The sequence below is a fragment of the Eutrema salsugineum genome, unplaced genomic scaffold (assembly GCF_000478725.1).
Source record: "Eutrema salsugineum unplaced genomic scaffold, Eutsalg1_0 scaffold_1, whole genome shotgun sequence".
Lineage (NCBI taxonomy): Eukaryota > Viridiplantae > Streptophyta > Magnoliopsida > Brassicales > Brassicaceae > Eutrema > Eutrema salsugineum.
Window position 1 is genome coordinate 14,559,321 of NW_006256909.1, and position 19,579 is coordinate 14,578,899.

A 19,579-nucleotide genomic window follows, 5' to 3' on the forward strand; every position below is an offset into this window, starting at 1 on the left:
CTAAAACTATTTTACCGATGCCTATTCCCATTGACATTGATATTTCATCATCTTCTGCATCACCTACATTACCACTGCATCCATCTTCTACATCTATTCCACCTCATACACTTGATAGTGACAATAGCCAATCATCTATGGATCCTGCGACGGTTACTACAGAGGATGCACTGCTTTCACTACCTCGAACCAGACCAAAACGGACGAGAAAGGTACCAGGGTACTTATCTAACTACCATTGCTCACTTACTCAGATTTCTACTCCACTATCTTTCCCTTCTTCTCAAATTCATTCAACTCCATATCCCATTTCATCTTCTTTAACATACTCTAAACTTACCTCTCCATATCAGTCTGTTATTCTCTCAATCTCTTTGGAGATAGAACCAAAAATTTTTAAGCAGGCTATGGCATCAAAGGTATGGACAGATGCATGTGACACGGAACTGCATGCTATGGAACTCAACAAAACGTGGAGTGTGGTCTCATTACCCCCGGAAAAGAATGTTGTGGAGTGCAAATGGGTATTCACAATAAAATACAAGGCTGATGGCTCCATTGAAAGATATAAACCTCGCCTGGTTGCAAAAGGATTTACACAACAGGAGGGTGTAGATTTCTTTGATACATTCTCTCTGGCTGCGAATCTTGCAAGTGTGAAGCTTCTTCTTGCTTTAGCTGCGAAACAGGATGGATCACGGCACAAATGAACATCACTAATGCCTTTTTGCATAGTGAACTTGATGAAGAAATCTATACGAGTCTGCCTCAAGGATACACTGTTCCATCTGGTCAGTTACCTCCTAACCCTGTTTGTCGCCTTCACAAGTCAATCTATGGCCTCAAGCAAGCTTCACGCCAAGGGAACCAATGTCTCTCTGCGGTTTTAACTAATGATGGCTTCATCCAATTATATGCTGATAATACGATGTTTGTCAAGCTTCGAGGTACATCTTTCATAGTCCTCTTTGTTTATGTAGATGATATTCTCATTGTCAGTAATGATGAGGCAGCTGTTCGATCAGTTAAACTAACATTGGCCACTCACTTCAAGACGAAAGACCTTGGTCCAGCTAGGTTCTTTCTCGGCCTTGAAATTGCAAGGAATTCAAGTGGTACACCCATCTCTCAACGGAAATATTGCTTGAATTTGCTTGAGGATACATGGCTCCTTGGATGTAAACCAAAACCTGTTCTTATGGATCCCAAAATTCCTCTGAGCAAAGAGACTGGTAAACCATTAGATGATATAAAGCCCTACAGAGAATTGATTGGACGTTTGTTATATCTGTGTATTACTTGACCAGACTTTTGCGGTAAATCGTCTCAGCCAGTTTCTTTTGTGCCCAACTGATGTTCACCTTCAGGCTGCTCATAACATTCTGAGATATTTGAAGAACAGTCCAGGTCAAGGTTTGTTTTACTCTGCTTCTGGTGATATACGGCTTAATGGTTTTGCTGATGCTGACTGGACTACTTTCCCTGATACTCGATGATCTGTCACCTGGAATGTGTGTGTTTCTTGGTGATTCTATCATTACCTGGAAATCCAAGAAGCAAGAGACAGTGTCGAGAAGTAGTATAGAGGCTGAATATAGAAGTATGGCTGTGGCTACGGGAGAACTTCTTTGGTTACACCAACTGCTTGTTGATCTTCATGTTTCAGTCTCTACACAAGCTAGATTCTTTTGTGACAGCAAATCTGCGATGAACATCGCTAACAACCTGGTCTTTCACGAGCGCACCAAACATGTGGAGATAGACTGTCACACGACTCGAGATCAGGTGAAGAATGGCTTCTTGAAGATTCATCACGTCTCTTCTTTGAATCAGCTTGCTGACATTCTCACCAAACCTCTCCATGCGGATCCTTTTAGCTCTATACTCAATCGATTATCGGTTTCAAACCTCTTTTATCCTTTGGAGAAATCGGTTTGAGGGGGGCATATTAACATATATATCCCCTATAGTTAGCTTGTATATAAAAAGGGGATTTGTGACTTAATGTAAACACACTCTTCATTAATGCAAATTACTTTCTCTCTCATCTGTTAATAAATCCCAAAACAGTGAGTGTTTTGCTTCGTCCTCTCTCAGCTTTCATGTTTGCTATTATTTAAAGTATTAGTAATTTTATCCGCTCATCTACGATTGTTTCCCAGTTAGAGAAGCGTATTCAAAATTCAAGGAGTTAGGAAAAATCCTTGGTTCAGATTAAGCAAGGGTAGAGGAAGAGTGAATTTGAATGATGTTCATGCCGTTTTTGATGGAATTGAGGTTGGTCGTTCGTCTTCATTGCATCATGCTCTCTGTTGGTCAACTCCGTTCAACTGTTAACATTTCTTAGGAAGTTTTTGATGACTAGGAAGAAGTGCTTTGCTAATTAATAAAAGAAAATAGTAGACATGTCATATGTACCAAAGTTATAATCTACGATTTATTCCATTCACCAAAATTTTACACCCTTAGGGGAGATTTAGATTAACCAGACTAACACAATGACTTATGTACTAGCTAACTATAGGGGATATATATATTAATAGGATTGGGGTGTAATATCCTAAGTATTCAAGACTTCACTTCTGTAGAAAACCAAGGTGGACAAGAAAATTCTGCTGCATTTATCTGTACGGGATTGAGAAATTTTACAAATTAATATCAACCAATATGCAAACAGTAAAACATGTGGAATAATCTGCAAAACGTGTGTTACTTACTTTTCTGTACAATGCTGGAAGATCTGTCTCAGAAAAGGGTAAAAATCCAGCCATTACAACGAAAAGAATAACACGGCATGACCAAATATCTGCTGCTGAACCATCGTAACCTTGGCCACTAAGTACCTCAAGAGTTATACATAGTTCGGAGTTCCACATGTGGTGCCCAGAATTTCTACTCCCTGATTCAGTATATAACAAAAAGAAATGAAAGAGATAGAAGAGAGAAACTCTACACAGATAAAAAAAGAATTCAAATGAACAAGAGTCTTTTTTTTGTTTGTCAACAGCCTAAACACCTAGAACGGTTCGACAACTCAAACCGGAGGTACTGAGTTTACGTACATAACATCGATAGGATAGACACAACCACTTCTTGCTAAATTGTCTGCCATTGTATTTCTTGCGCGTGGGATATGTGAAAGTGTGAACTAGTTGAAGCTCTCTTTAATCTTCACAAACTCCTCTGTGTATATAGCAAATGCTGGCTAATCGTCGGGTGTAGACACCATCTTCACCAAATCCAAACAGTCCTTTAATGTGATCTATGGGTTCCCTTGACTTTCTTTAACCTTGGACTTTTTGATTCTCTGAACTTCTAGCACATACGCTACTTCTCATCAAAAATACTTTACATTTGATCAGCTTCATACCTTTGAAATGAAATCCTTCTTCTCAAACCTTTCATTTGCAGGTTTGCTTGATTTTGATGCTGGTTTGTCTCCTCCATTTCTCTGATGGTTGAGAACGTCCAGCAACTCCCGCAGCTTCCTTGTTCTGACTCTTGCCGCCATCACATTTCCATCTCCACATCATCCTTGGCTGTCTCTGCAGCCTTTTTCAGCTTCCTTTCTCTTAGGTAAGCTTATTTTCCTTCTTTCTTGGTGTCCTCTTTCAACACCAATTTGTTTCTTCTGATTCTTAGAACCATCTCCTTCAGCTTTAGCTTTGGACTTTTTGACTCTTAAACCATCAGCTCAGCTTCTCTTACTGTAGTCCGTTTGGCTCTTCCTTGAGTCATCACCTTAGCCTTTTTAGCCTTAGTAGTTTGGCTCCTTGAATCTGAACCTTAGTGGCTTGTTTGGTTTCTAGAATCATTAACCTCAGCCTTTCTGATTTGGTTTGTTTGATTCCTTTTACCACCACTTTGGTTTTTCTCTAACCTCTGCTTCTCTTTCTTTTTGTTCTTCTCTGCCTTACACATCTCTCTCTTGTGCAGGCTTCTTCTTCTTCTATCTTCATCGTCATTGTCATCATCACCATCATCATCACCTTCTTCATCTTTGCTGCCATCTTCATCTCCATCTCTGCTTTCTCTGCAGGTTTCTTCTTTTCACCTCACTCAGCAACCACTTCCATCTTCTCTCCATTACAGCTACAAGGTCTTCAATGTTGGAAGGTTCTCCATCTCCTTCTCTGTTTTCTTCTTCTTTTCTTCAACATTCTCACGGCTGAGAAGTACTCTCTCATGGACCCTTTCTTCCTTGAACAGGCTCCAAGGATAACTACAGCTCTGATACCATGTTGACATTCTCACATTCTCTCTTTCTCTCATTCATTCAGGTTTCGCCTTTTTCTCTCTTTCTCTCTTTTTGTCTGTTTCTCTTTTCTCTCTCACACTCTCATTCTCTCTAGTTCTTGCTCTGTTTCACTCTTTGTTGTTGTTTGGTTTTTCAAATGGAAACATGAAGAAACTTAGAGAGAAAAACTTTAAGAACTACATTTCTATAAATGGATCAATCGATGCTTTTTCTTACAAACCACATACATACTTATACTACTTTCTACTTGCCACACACACTTGCATCCATGCTTTGGACCATACTTCTAGATCCTAGACTCTCTTACACAAGTCATCTTACACTGCACCAACTCCTAACAACTCATAACAACTCTTACAACTACACTTAGACTCTAACAACTCTTAAACCATTCTAACTCTAACTTCAACTTAGTTACCTTTAACCAAACTAATTATATGATCACTTGGGCCTCAGCAATACACGTAAGCCCACTCTCTTTAATACACCAAAAACACACAAAGCCCAACTTTCTTCTTTTGTTGACTTTGTTTCCTTGTTGACTCTTCCTTGAATCCTTCTTCTTCCATACAAAACTTCTTCTTCTTCTTCCTTCGCTGCTTCTGCTCTTCTTCATTCTTCTCATAATTTCTTCTTTCTGTATTGTAGGATTTAATCAAGGATCAACCTTCAACACCCTTGCATTGACAATGAGCAATAGCATCGACAAGCTGTTGAAAGTATTTGCGAGCCTCACTTCATATAAGTATGCCATGCTGACAGATTAGTAAATTCCAGTGCCAAAACAACTATTTTATATTTGTTTCATTTTGTTATAATTTTTATTTTATCAGAAAAAACTATATATCCGTCATTGTATATGATAAAAAAAAAATTATTTTAGACTTTTTTTTTGGTCGTCAATATTTTAGACTTTGAAACTGGTAATTTGAATTTATATAACTATGTATTAGAATTAAATGTGTCGTTTAGTAATTTTTTTGTAATTTGTAACTAGATTCTAACCCCGTGCGTCCGCACAGAAATTTTTCATTTTTTAATTTCTAATATAATTTTTTTTAATAAAATTTATTTTTATTATTTATTATTTTTTTAATTCAAGAATTTTGTTATCATGTTTTAACTTTGAATAGTATATATTTATATATTAGTAGAATAAGAATATGAGTTAATTAAGTATATATTGATCTATAATATTAATTATGAACTTTATTATTATATAAATTTAGATTTACACATAAACAATATATACATCTATGAATTAGCTAACCCGTCTATTTAGTTATCTCAAATCATTTTTTAATATCTTACATATTTTGATAAACTAACCCGTATAAAATTGCTATTATAAATGTATAACTTTAACTTGCTCTATCATATTATTGTAAAATATAAATATTTACTAATATTAAATATTTGATGCTTTAGACGGATTGATTATGATAAATAATACAATAAGATATTTGTTTACCATTTGTGCTATTATAAAAATATTATTTAAATTCAAAATTTTAAATTAAATCTAACCTGTATTTAAGGAATTCTAAAGTAATTAAAATTATTATCTAATTTTGTAATAAAATTAATTAATAATTTTTTTGAATTTGAAATCAAATTGAATCTAAATTTTTATAATTAAATTTAATTAATAAAAATTTTGAATAATTTAAAATTTAAATTAAATATAACCTATCTTTAAGGAAATCTAACAATATCTAAATTAGTAACCAATTTTCGAAATTAATTATAATATAAAATAAAAAGTTATAAATAAAACTTAGGTGTGTTTGGAAACAGGTACTAAAAGTGCTTCTGTTTTAATAGAATAAAAAACTTCGAAACTGATTTATACTCTATCCATAAATCTGATAACATTATCTCTAAATAAACAAAGATTCCATTAATACAAATTAATTTAATGTAAGATAAAACTGAATCAAGTTAATGAAATTAATTAATAGAACGGCTTAAGTTTAGACTTCAAAAAACTCATTGCCTTTCAAAGGCTCTGAATATAAGCAGTGTCACTAACAATAGGAATCTGAGGATACCGTCCAGCCATTGCGCACCGTAAGCATTCAAGAAGCACACACATGTAATTAATCCCCACCACCATATGATGATACATAGCTAACCTTCCATTACAGTTTATCAACGGGAATAGTTCACTCGTGTGCCAAATGATCTGCATCGCCGAATCAAGAAGCACTCCCATAATCATATGAAACCTAAAGTACTGAGGCAAGTTTCTGTTCTTCATCCACGCGAACACTAAGATGCAATACGCCATGAAGAAATTGTGTTGCAACTTGCTTGCTGCTCCTGGTATCAAGTTTGTCATCGTTTCCCTGACGGTGCCACCGTGTTGTTCAAGAAAAGGTTGCATGAAGAAACCAATTTCAGACATTTTGAGGGATATCAAATAAGGTACACAAGACATGATCATCCAAAACCATTCAGGTCTCTCTTCGGTTTCACGCAATCTGACGGTTCTTGAAAAGTTGTCATCTTTTTATGCTCTCACAGTCGCAGGCTTTGCTATTAGTCTCCGGTTTCTTCTTGAATCAGAAGCCAATGGTGGCAAACCGAAGAGCAGGTTGGATGATGCTGCAAAGCCCACAGACGCATTTGCTATACAGATTTTGGAAATTAATTAGTGTTCAGTGTCAAGAACTATCATCTTGTTATATAAAACAAGCTTCAATATTTTGATAACATAATGTATGTAATAATACGTACCTAATATAGGAACAATCTGTCTTCGTGAACTCGAGCTTACGGACAATCTTAACTTTGGGAATGAATTAAAGTTGGATAAATACACTCTTGTTGGTTTCACATATTTCCTTAGATCTGGACTCTGGATCCTGTTTCTATAAATTTTGAACCACAAACACACATCAGTCTATATATGAAACCATCAGGACAAAAAAAATTCTCATCGGAATCGGAGAAGGAAACGCAGTAAACGCAGCGAGATCAAAAAGGAAATAAAATATGAAATAATGAATTAATATCTCAAAGCCAAACAAAAAAAACCTGAAAGCTGCTAGATTGGTAAGAGAGCTACAGTCGGTGGTGATCCATGCCAAACCTTGCATAGTTTTGTTGGAATTGTGATTAAAAGCAGAAAAACCAAAACTTGCTCTCAGAAGAATAAAGAAAAGAATGACTCAATGAAAAATTCTGTAAGCTCATATATTGATCGGATTAGTTTTGCTCTCTTGTGAGCATACATATTTATAATAAAAACTTTAACATTATTGCTTAGAGGAAATTAACTATTCTAAATAGGAAAAACTAATTAATTTTCTATTTTAATACTAAACCTGCCTTTTCCTTTTCATAGGTCGTTTGCATGGCACATGATGTCACACTAATCTATTACATTTTGACCGATAAAATTGATACAACAATTAAAAAAAAATTACAAACAGCCAAGCATGCATTTTAGAACGCAGAGATTACGTCAAAAAAAAAAAAGAACGCAGAGATTCTTTCAAACTTTTATTTACATAACTAATTGGAAACAGACTTGACAGCTTGAAGCATTTCCACTATCAATGTCTTCACATCCCTGCAAACACTACCAGCGTTAAAGAGTTTCTCAATTAGTTTCGGATCACTCTGATTGTAAGAGAATCAGTATTTTTAATTCTAGACAGAAACCATGCATGAACAAATTGTAAAACAGAGCATCTAGATTACTTTCTGTCTTATGCGGTCTTTGGAAACGGAATTCGGACCTTGAAGGTATTCCCCTGAGGAGTAGTAGCCTGCAACGAAGAGGAGTATATTGAAAAGGGTTTTGATGTTTAGAAAAACACACCTTAACATTGAAACCAAGGCTGTCCAAGCATCAAGGCTCTCTCTTTAAGGACGTTTACTCATTCTACAGTTTAATTGTGATTTTTGCGAATATATCAGTGTGCTCAAAGACAAACAGTGGTACTCTTCTTTGCTGAATTCTGAAAATGAAGATTTCAAAGCAAAAGCAAATTAAAAATTAGTCAGATAACAGAAACATAGGCTGTATAGTCTGGTGCAATAACATCATATCAGAGAATACATAGGTTGTTCACAATCGCAACTAACTCATTTAGAAAGAAACAACAAGCTCATATTTTCTAACTCTAAATCAGCCTGAAATATATTGACCCAAAAACCCATTAACAATTTTCAATAAAAGACCCAATGAGAACAATGTGAGGATAACAAATCTGAATCCCTCAACGTATTTGATTTTTGGGGTTTGAATATAGCCTAACAACAATTACAACAAATTGTCAAAACCAGATTTTTATGTTTCTTGTTCTAAGATATGTTTCAGGTTTTTTTTTCTCATACATATCTTTGCACAAGTGAAAAGAAGCTTTCGCCTTAGATCATTGATCCATGAAATTATTTGTCCTCCATGTCAACTAATCCGGAAAACTAAAACTAAACCCAGAAGATGGAATCGATTAAACATGGACTTTAAAGCTCGATTTTTGAGAGACAAATAGGTAGAAGAATGTTGGTGTTGGATTTAGCATAAATCCGGCCCATACTTCGGATAAGTCATCACATAAGCTTTTCTGGGCTTTAAGGCCCATAAACGCAGGAAAGAAGGATCTTGGAAGGATATTCGGTAGAACGTAACGAGCTACGAGAATAAAGAAGAGTGGATAAGTGAAGATCCTGAAGATCTTGGAGAGCTCGAAATCGTAACACCCCGCAAATCCCGCAGTAGTTAGCATCAGTCTACTTAGTATAAATAGTACATCGTTTCCATGTACAAGATCATCCAATTTTTAGCTAGAAACAGTCTTGTAAACTTATAATCTCATCAATACAATCTAATTCGTCGATCTTAGTCTTTACATCGCTCTTATCAGAATTCTTGCCCTAATTCTTCTTCCACTAAACCAAACACTAAACTCTTGAGTATGGATTTTAGGATCTACATTTTGGCGCCGTCTGTGGGGAAGAAACAACGAAATTTTTACACCTGAGACCGATCTCGAAGACAAATGAGAACGAAATGGATCCCAAAAACACTGAGACATCCGATCCGAAGACAAGCTCTGCCCCCGCGCTAAACCCTAGCATGTCGGCTCTCCGATCTGGAAATGCCGAAATCACTAGAGCGCAGAGCTCATCCGGCCAGAAGCAAACAGGTGAATCGAGCGTCGTAAATCCGACACCCAGCTCGACTCACACTGCGACCACAAGCGTGACACATACTGTCGGAATAACCGCGGTGTCTCGCTCGATCCCAGACCACCACCGCTACACACGTACTCGCGGACCTGGACGAGATCTGGAATTTCACAGGTCGGATCCACCAGTTTGGACCAAACCGAACCCACCTGGACTGGACCATCCCAAACGGTAACCGGCGACGACCTGGTAGAATTTCGAAGGATGTTAGCCTTCCTAGCCGAGCAAGCCCGCGAACAACGAGCTATCCTCGCGTGAAATGAAAAGGAAATAGCCAACATCCGAAAAGAGCGGGCACAGCCAGCTCCAACTGACGATGAGGACCCGGATGATCTATCCGAAGAGGAAGATCTGAATCCGACGCCAAGTCCGCTCCCAACAACTCGCTTGGAGTTCAAACATCTCACGCGTGACGATCCGTCCACGCAGTTCGTTACTCCACCGCGGAACAACAATGCTCCTTTGTTTAGCAAGGTGGTCAACCATCTGCCAGTGTTTGGATCCGGACAAGCGGAGCGCGAAACTCCGGCAGTTGACGATCGCCAAGATCCGCTGTTAACACCCCAGCTCTTCCGCGGATCACAAGGCCGTAGTACGAACCGCGCTAACCCGCCAACCGACAGGCGATCTAACGAAGAACGGACTGCTGACAACACTTTCCAAACCAGAAGTCAGCAACAAGGAAACGCGCACAATAAGAAGTGCGCGGAGGACCCTCCAAAGATCATAGATCCGCGATCTATAAACAACTTCGATGCGCTCCAGCGATACATCAAAGCAAACAACGCCGAGCTGAAACATATGTACGCCGCAGTACATAAAGCAACGAGTGCGGCTCCTGATATAGATCGCGTGCTGGACGAAACTAGAAGGACCCCCTTCACCGATCGCATAGCTAATGCTAAGATCAAGAACACTGGGAAAATGCGATTCCCAGAATATAATAGAACAGCAGATCCCTAAGCTCACCTCAGAGATTTTAGGCTCTCCGTAGCCCAAGCTCATCTCAATGATGAGGAAAAAGAAGCAGGCTATTGCCGGCTCTTCGCCAAAAATTTAGTCGGATCCGCCCTAGAATGGTTCGCCGGACTAGAAGAAGGATCCATAGATAATTTCCAACAGCTCGGCTCGGCCTTTCTTAAACACTATTCGGTGTTTATAACCTCCAAGGCCACGGAAGCCGACCTGTGGACATGCAGACAGAACCACCAGGAACCCCTGCGGGCTTACTTGGCTAGGTTCAAGGAAATTAAGTCCAGAATTTCCGACTTGAACGAGGGAGTAGCACTCTCCGCGCTCAAACAAGGGCTATGGTTCGACTCACCCTTCAGACAAGAACTATCAGTTCGTTGTCCAGAAACAATAGACGACGCGCTCCATAGAGCCGTGAGCTTCGCCCAATACGAGGAGGAACAGAATACCCTCTGAGAACAGTATGAGGCAGGCTTGTTAGTGTCTAATCCCGCCACTGCCAAAAAGAACGCCAAAAAAGAGCCCCGCGGCAAAGGGATACACGCTTTCGCAATAGGAAGTTCGTCTAAAAAAGAGTCGAAAAAAGAGAAAATATCGATCTATGATGCGAGCAAATTCTCCACCCATCAAAACAAAAAAGGACATTCCACAGAAGAATGCCGCACAGTCTTAGCCGAAAAGGCTAAACTCGCCGCGAAGGCCGCAGAACAAGAGGGGGAGCCCACAGAAAAAAACGAAGAGCCGGAAAACTCAAAAACTTTAAACAAGAAAAGAGATCGAGCTCCCGCAGATGAAAATGCGAGCTCTCCCCCTCCAGGCCCTAAAAAGAGAATAGACCTCATATTTAGGGGAATAACTCGGTGCGGAGGATCTATGAAATCTGTGATCTCACCTCCGCCCGCCCCTAAAAAGGATGCCAAGCTACAAACCCGCAATCCGCTTCTGGAAGCTCGTAAGCCCGCAAAACCGGAATTTCCCAAATTCCAGGGAGTTCTGGAGCTCTTCGAGCGACCTAGACCTAAATGTATAAATTTTATATCTGGAGGCTCCAAATATTACCGAAATTCGGTGAACTCAATAAAATCCTACCAAAGAAGGGTGGAGACCGATATGTGGGAGCGCGCTCCCCTACAGGGTCCCAACCACAAAGTAGTTTTCCTGGAAAGCGAAACACTCGATTTAGACAAACCACACGACGACGCTCTAGTAGTTCGTCTCGACGTTGGGGGTGCGAGCTATCCAGGATAATGATCGACATCGGGAGCTCGGTCGACGTGTTATTTTATAACACATACAAACAAATGGGCTTTAGCGACGACACACTCTGCAGCACCCGATCGCCGCTAACTGGCTTCGCAGGCGAAACCAAGTTTCGATGGGCACCATCACACTCCCGGTAGTAGCCGGCGGGGTCCAACAACTGACAGTCTTTGAAGTTGTAGATCGCTCCGCCCCCTACAATGCCATACTAGGAAAGCCATGGCTCTATAACATGAGAGAAGTGCCCTCCACGTATCATCAATGCGTGAAGTTCCCAACCACTGAAGGAGTTAAGACAGTCCGCGGGAGCCAACGGGCTTCCAGAATGTGTTATATGACCAGACACAAGCTGATCGAACAATCTCCTTTGTAGCAACTACAGAAACAAGAAGAGCTCGCCGACCAGCGAGCAAAACGGGGAAATGACCCCACGACTCGCAGTCCACGCAAGGATCTCGTCGTCCCAATCTGTATTGACGAAAAACACTCCGACGGAGTAGTCACATCGGATCAGAACTCTCGAGTTCTGTCCGCGACGAGCTCATAAAATTCCTCAAAGAGAATATCGCAACCTTTGCATGGTCCACAGAGGACGTGCCCGGGATTGACTTGCAGATAACTTCCCACGAACTAAACGTCAACCCGACGTTCAAACCTGTCAAACAAAAACGCCGCAAGCTTGGTCCAGACCGAGCCAAAACAGTGAATGACGAGGTAGACCGACTACTCAAAGTCGGGTCAATCAGGGAAGTTAAATACCCGGACTGGCTAGCCAATCCGGTCTTTGTTAAAAAGAAAAACGAGAAGTGGAGAGTCTGTGTAGACTTCACCGACCTAAACAAAGCATGCCCGAAGGACAGCTTCCCACTCCCTCACATAGATCGACTGGTAGAAGCTACAGCTGGACTCGAACTATTGTCATTCATGGGTTCCTTCTCAGGGTACAATCAAATACTCATGAACCCTGAAGACCAAGAAAAGACCGCGTTCATAACAGACCGCAGCACATACTGTTACAAAGTAATGCCGTTTGGTCCAAAGAACGCGGGAGCTACTTACCAGCGCCTAGTCAATAAAATGTTTGCTAAACAGCTTGACAAGACCATGGAGGTCTACATTGACGACATGCTCGTCAAATCTTCAAAAGAAGAAGACCATGTTGCACAACTTAAAGAATGCTTTGCAATATTAAATCAGTACGAAATGAAACTCAATCCGACTAAATGCTCGTTCGGAGTACCATCCGGAGAATTCCTTGGGTACATAGTAATGGAAAGAGGAATAGAAGCAAATCCTAAACAGATTGCAACCTTTCTCAAAATGCCGTCCCCCAAAACTACGAGGGAAGTTCAAAGGTTAACAGGGCGAATAGCAGCCCTTAACCGTTTCATATCGAGATCGACTGACAAGTGTTTACCCTTTTACCAACTCTTAAAAGGAAACAAAAAATTCCAATGGAACGATGAGTGCGAAACGGCGTTCAAACAGCTCAAGGCATACTTGAGCGAACCGCCCATACTAGCCAAACCAGTCGAAAGAGAACCTTTGTATCTCTACATAGCTGTATCTCCCGCCGCAGTAAGCGGTGTACTTGTTCGCGAAGAACAAAACGAACAGAAACCAATCTACTATGTAAGCAAAACACTAGTAGACGCCGAAACTAGGTATCCAGCTATGGAAAATCTAGCCCTAGCGGTCATAATGTCTGCCAAAAAGTTGCGACCATACTTTCAATCACACTCCATAATAGTAATGACCTCCCAACCCCTTCGAACTATATTGCACAGTCCGAGCCAATCCGGAAGGCTCGCGAAGTGGGCTATCGAACTGAGCGAGTATGATATAGAATACAAAATCCGGACCTGTGCAAAGGTCCAAGTCTTAGCGGACTTTGTTATTGAGCTCACCCCAGACTCCGACGATGCAACATCATCCAGTCAAAAGTGGACGCTCCACGTCGATGGTGCGTCATCAAAACACGACTCTGGAGTCGAAATCAAACTTGTTTCCCCAAAAAACGAAGTCCTCGAACAGTTTTTCCGACTAGGATTCCAGGCTTCCAACAATGAGGCCGAATACAAAGTCCTCATAGCCGGTCTCAGGCTAGCTCTCGGGATAGGAGCCCGAGAAATAAGCGCATTCAGTGACTCACAGCTCGTAACCAGCCAATTTCACGGCGACTACGTAGCAAAAGACGAACGAATGGAAGCATACTTGAACGTCGTTCGCCAAATAGCAAATCAGTTTAGCTCATTCGAGCTAACCAGAATTCTCTGGGGGAGAATACCTCCGCCGATGTCCTGGCAGCCCTAGCATCCACCTCTGATCCAATGGTCAAAAGGGTGATTCCTGTGGAAGGAATCGAGAAACCAAGCATTGATTTAGCCCCCAAGGCAGTCAACACGGTAACCTCCTCCGACGAGGCCGGGCCATCCAACAGACCCGGACCAGAGGTTACGACCAGTCAGCCCGGTCAATGGTTTACCCAACTCCAAAAACCAATCTGCCCATCCGGAGTCCGAAGACGAACTGGAGGATTGCGAATAATTCCTAGATAGACCAGACTGGAGGACCCCGATCATGGAGTACATCTAGAACGGTATAGCTCCCACCGACAAATGGGCAGCAAGAAAGCCAAAAGCTCAAAGTGCCCGATATTGCATAATGGAAGGTAAACTATACAAGCGTAGCTTAATAGAACCCTATCTTCTGTGCGTACACGGTATCGAAGCCTTGACAATTATGGCCGAAATTCACGAAGGAATGTGCGGAAGCCACTCCGGAGGACGAGCTATGACAGTCCGCATCAAAAGACAAGGTTATTTTTGGCCTACCATAATCGCAGACTGCGAAAACTATGCCACGAGGTGCGACAAATGTCAAAAACACGCACCGATGATCCATCAACCAGCTGAAAAGCTATCCTCGATATCCGCGCCCTACCCATTCATGAGATGGTCAATGGATGTAGTAGGACCACTAGTGGTCTCAGGACGCGCCAGAGTCCGTTTCCTACTCGTCCTAACCGACTATTTCACCAAATGAATAGAGGCCAGAGCTTACCAACAGATCACCGGGAAGGAAGTCAAAATTTTGTCTGGAAAAACATTGTCTGCAGACACGGCCTTCCCTACGAGATCGTAACGGACAACAGAACGAACTTGACATCGAGAAAGTTCGCAAGGTTCTGTAACACTTGGAAAATCAAGATTACATCTTCCACACCCCGATACCCACAAGGGAACGGACAGGCAGAAGCCACTAATAAAACAGTCCTAAACAACCTCAAGAAGAGGTTGGATTCAAAGAAATCTCGGTGGAGCGACGAGCTCCCCGGAGTACTTTGGGTGTGTAGGACGACGCCCCATCGAGCTACGGGAGAAACACCCTTCTCTCTAGCCTACGGCATGGAGGCTGTTATCCCGGCTGAAGCATCGGTACCAAGCATCCATCGGACCTTTTGTCCAGACAACGGAGAACTCAATGAAGAAATGCTAAGAGATCAGCTAGATATGATCGAGGAAAAACGAGATCGAGCCCTAGTCCGCATCCAGAATTATCAGCAGGCCGCAGCTCGCTATTACAATTCCGGAGTCAAACACCGGATCTTCGGTATAAGCGACCTCGTGCTACGTAAGGTATTCGACAACACTAAGGAGCGAGGCGCCGGCAAGCTAAGCACAAACTGGGAAGGCCCGTATAGAGTCACCGAAGTAGTGCGTAGCGGCGTATACAAGCTCGCAAACAACAAAACTGGAGTGCCACAGGCAAGACCATGGAACGTCATAAACCTCAAACGTTACCATCTCTGAGCATTGATAATAATCGAACTACGTTCAGGCTTGATCCCTTGACGGGGTACGTAGGCAGCTCGACACTGAGTCCAGCCACTATCTCTACATACTCAAACACTTTGTAAAAACGTATGTAGTCAAAATTTTGCGAATAAAAACCCTTATTCTGAAACATCTTCACTTTTGATCTCTTCAAACGATCTCACAGCTCGAGGCTCATAGCCCGCTAAGTGCCGATTGCGCCGAACAATCTTAGCTTAGTTCGCTGCGAATTTAGGTAGCTTCCAAACGACCTCCCAAAACGGTCTCATAACTTATAGATCGCGGTTTGCTAACAAACATTAAACAAAATTACAGCAACTCTGTTATTCGCAGTAAGTTATCAATAAACGATCTATTCAAACGATCATCAAGCTCGTAGCTCGCTGAGTAACTTAGCGCTTACAAAATAAAGTTACTATCACAGTTCGCTACTCGCTACATAATACTATGACGCGGTCTCCACAAACGATCACATAGTTATTACTTCGGCACTATCCAACGAAAAAGTCTTCCCAAACCTTTTTCTAAAAAAGTCTTAAAGGACAAATCAAGCAAACTGATAACTCAGACGAAATCAGAAAGTAAAAACAAATTCAAAAGCATATGCAAAGTCAGCCCCCTCCAGGCAAAACAACTAAGTACGGATTAAAACCCTCCCGGGTAACAAAGTACTGAAAGCGCGAAGAAACAAAATGAAAAGCCTTATAGGCAATTAAGTTCATGAGAACATATAAAGAGCGGAGGGGCTAAAAGAAAAAGGAGGATTACTCCTTAGGCTCATTCTCGCGACCATCTTTCTCCATCAGGACCGCCGAGTCATCCACCAGCTCGTCTCCACCTCCAGCAGCGGTGTTACTCCCAAACTGATCGAGCCCGAGCGGAACTTGCGTCCTCGGATCAATCTCCATCGGCCTCACCGATGCCTCCGAGATCTGCGAGAGATCGAGCTTGGCAAGAGAAAAATCGGACACTTCCGCGTCAGCATGTTTCTGAGCAAGCTCAGGAATCTTCTCTACGAGGCGAGCTTTTTCTTCCAGAGCCGTGATAGCTCCACTGATCAGATCCTTGATAGATCCAAGTTGGATTCCACCTCTTGGAGCTCGGCCTCACACGCAGCTTCGACCTTCTTCTGCTCCCATTTGTCTTTGAGCGAGTGGAAGATGGCCAGATACTTCTCAGCGAACTCCTGCTTCGCCTCCCGAACAGCCCGCCTGACCCTCGCATCAACCTCCTCCTTAAGTTCACGCACCTGCTCAGTCAGATCGTCAGCGCGTCGGCTCGCAGAATCCGCCACCGTCTTTGCAGACCGAAGCTGGGCCTCCAGACGCTTCTCCTTGTCCTCCGCGTTCTTGACCTTCGATGAAAGATCGAACACGGTCTTCTTCACCTCCTCGAGCTCGTCGGAGGTGGGCATGGTCAGACTTGTCCTCAAGTATAGAAGAGTACTCGTTGACAGCCTCGAGAGCCTGACCAAAAGAACGCCCTTTAGTATATCCTTAAAAAAAAAAAAACAAGTAAAAACACATACCCGTCCATGAGCAGCCATCATTTTCACATAGGCAGCACGCTCCGCCATGTCCCGAACTGGAGGGAGCACGCAACCCAGAGGCTTGAAATGCCGAAAGATGAAGGTTACTCCCTCCGGGTCATCAGCGATGGGGCACCCTTTAGTATGGTTGAAAGTCCAACCATACGGGATCGTTCCCCCCGACCCATTCGAGGAATTCGACCTCCTATCTGGAGCCGGATCTTCCACCCTTTGCTTCTTCGGACGCAAAGTTCTCTCAGAATCTCGGGAACTGAGCGAGATAGCTTTGGACGACGGGTCGGCGGGAAGACCTCCGGTCGGAGTCTCGTAAGCTCTGGAGGCTGGTTCAAGCGCGTCACTCACAGCTCGACGGATCTCACCAGTGCGAACAGGTTCAGAGCTCTCAGCCTGAGCCCTGCTCTTCCTCGCTTTCTCGGCCTCACGAGCTGACGGTCTTCGAGTCATTTTTCCTTGAGATGGCTTGCGGATCAGAGGTTGATGCGAGGTGCTTGAAGAAGTAGCGTTTGGGACTTCCCGACGGCTGGTGCCTGAAAACGAAAAATAATGAACTATGTAATAGCTCGCCAGATCGAATGCGTAGCTCGGGCAAAATAAAACGCTCGAACTAACCAATCGGGATCTGGTGGAAATTAGCTGGACCATTGATAGACGGCGGGTTCAACGGGTCAATCTCGAGATTCGGAGCAACAGCGAGCTGTGGGGTATCTGTTCCAAGCGCGCGACGAATTCTCTCCCTCGTAAAATTGGGCCACGAACAGTCGCCGTTCCGCAGAGTAGCAATAAGCACTTTATCCAAGCCGGTGTTAATCGGAACAACTGTGGAACAAAGAAAAACAAGTAGTCAGCAACGAACTAGTGACATAACTAAGAATTCAAACACCCTAATGCTAACCAACTCTCGGAGCCCAGATGGTGGGCAGCCGACTAAAGTCGAAAGATCTGACAGAGTGCGCGTTAATCCGGAAGAAAAAGTACTTTTCTTTCCAACGATCATCGCGAGCCGGGATGTCTTCGAAAACACTGCGAGTTTTTCGAGGAGACAAATAAAAGGATCCCAGGAAGGAAGAATTGCTCTTGATAGAGCACATCCTGTGGAGTTCCTCGATTCCGAAGGGGATTCTCGATTCGGCTGCCCTAACCAGTAGCGCCAAAGCATGATGAACAAAGTTAGGGTTCATTTGGGGAAATGCCAGTCCCAAATCTGCCAAAATCGTGAGGAGACTCGGTGGAATGGGGAAAGAGAGCCTGCATGCGTCGAAGAACGGAGTGTAGGCGATGCTGTAACCAGTGCGAACCGTCTTTGGCGTCTCTCCCCTATCCGGGACGACGAGCTCGATCGAAGAAGGAATGTCGTGTATTCGTCGGAGACGAGCAAGATCTTGGGGCGAGACAATCGAAACCGTCAGAATATTGGAATGCTCCATCGCTGAATTTCGGTGAAAAGGAGTTTTCTCGGAAGTTTTGAAACGAGGTCGAAATGAAATTTGTTGGATAAAGAAAAAATTTAAAACAAAGGAAGCAGTTAATGGAAACAGGAGGGGAGAAGTTACCTTGAAGCAGAGTGGGGAGCGTGCAGTTATGGTGAAAAGACGTGGGAAGTTGATATTTATAAAGTAGCAATTTTGACTGCTATTTAGATTGACGAAATTCTAGCAAATACCAACTCTGAACCGTTCATCTCTTTCTGCGAACAAGATTTTACCATATCTCAATAAGATTCGAATACATCGAATCAAGGAAAATCTTAGCCCTGATAGTTGAGTAAATCTCGACCCTCTGTTTATGGGAGACTCGATCTGAACCATATGAACAAAATCTCAAGGGAAGAGGGAAAGTCGAAGTATTCCCATATTAATCCGCCCCTTTTAGTTCGCAGCTCACTAAACGGGCTGGGGGAGGGGCAAATGTTGGTGAAATTATTTGTCCTCCATGTAAACTAATCCGGAAAACTAAAACTAAACCCAGAAGATGGAATCGATTAAACATGGACTTTAAAGCTCGATTTTTGAGAGACAAATAGGTAGAAGAATGTCGGTGTTGGATTTAGCATAAATCCGGCTCATACTTCGGATAAGTCATCACACAAGCTTTTCTGGGCTTTAAGGCACATAAACGCAGGAAAGAAGGATCTTGGAATGATATTTGGTAGGATGTGACGAGCTACGAGAATAAGGAAGAGTGGATAAGTGAAGATCCTGAAGATCTCGGAGAGCTCGAGATCGTAACACCCCGCAAATCCCGCAGTAGTTAGCATCGGTCTACTTAGTATAAATAGTACATCATTTCCATGTACAAGATCATCCAATTTTTAGCTAGAAACAGTCTTGTAAACTTATAATCTCATCAATACAATCTAATTCGTCGATCTTAGTCTTTACATCGCTCTTATCAGAATTCTTGCCCTAATTCTTCTTCCACTAAACCAAACACTAAACTCTTGAGTGTGGATTTTAGGATCCACAAAGAAGTTATTACCTTAGCTGAATGAAAATTTTAGTTGGG

At 42.2% G+C, this 19,579-nt stretch overlaps 2 protein-coding genes and 1 pseudogene across 2 annotated transcripts; 1 reads left to right on the forward strand and 2 right to left on the reverse strand.

Annotated features, from left to right (window-relative positions):
• Positions 1 to 6,257: 6,257 nt before the first annotated feature.
• On the reverse strand, positions 6,258 to 6,665 carry LOC18029493 (protein TIC 20-IV, chloroplastic). The gene has a single exon (XM_024149118.1). It carries the CDS (start codon positions 6,663 to 6,665, stop codon positions 6,258 to 6,260), a length of 408 nt encoding a protein of 135 aa, XP_024004886.1.
• Positions 6,666 to 11,807: 5,142 nt separating this feature from the next.
• On the forward strand, positions 11,808 to 15,504 carry LOC112082033 (annotated as a pseudogene).
• A 788-nt stretch (positions 15,505 to 16,292) lies between these two features.
• Positions 16,293 to 18,501, reverse strand: LOC112082034. The gene is made up of 5 exons (XM_024149120.1): positions 17,970 to 18,501; positions 17,687 to 17,893; positions 17,057 to 17,604; positions 16,641 to 17,011; positions 16,293 to 16,581 (listed from the first exon to the last, which is right to left on the reverse strand). Exons 1-5 carry the CDS (start codon positions 18,499 to 18,501, stop codon positions 16,293 to 16,295), a joined length of 1,947 nt encoding a protein of 648 aa, XP_024004888.1.
• Between the last annotated feature and the right edge of the window lie 1,078 nt (positions 18,502 to 19,579).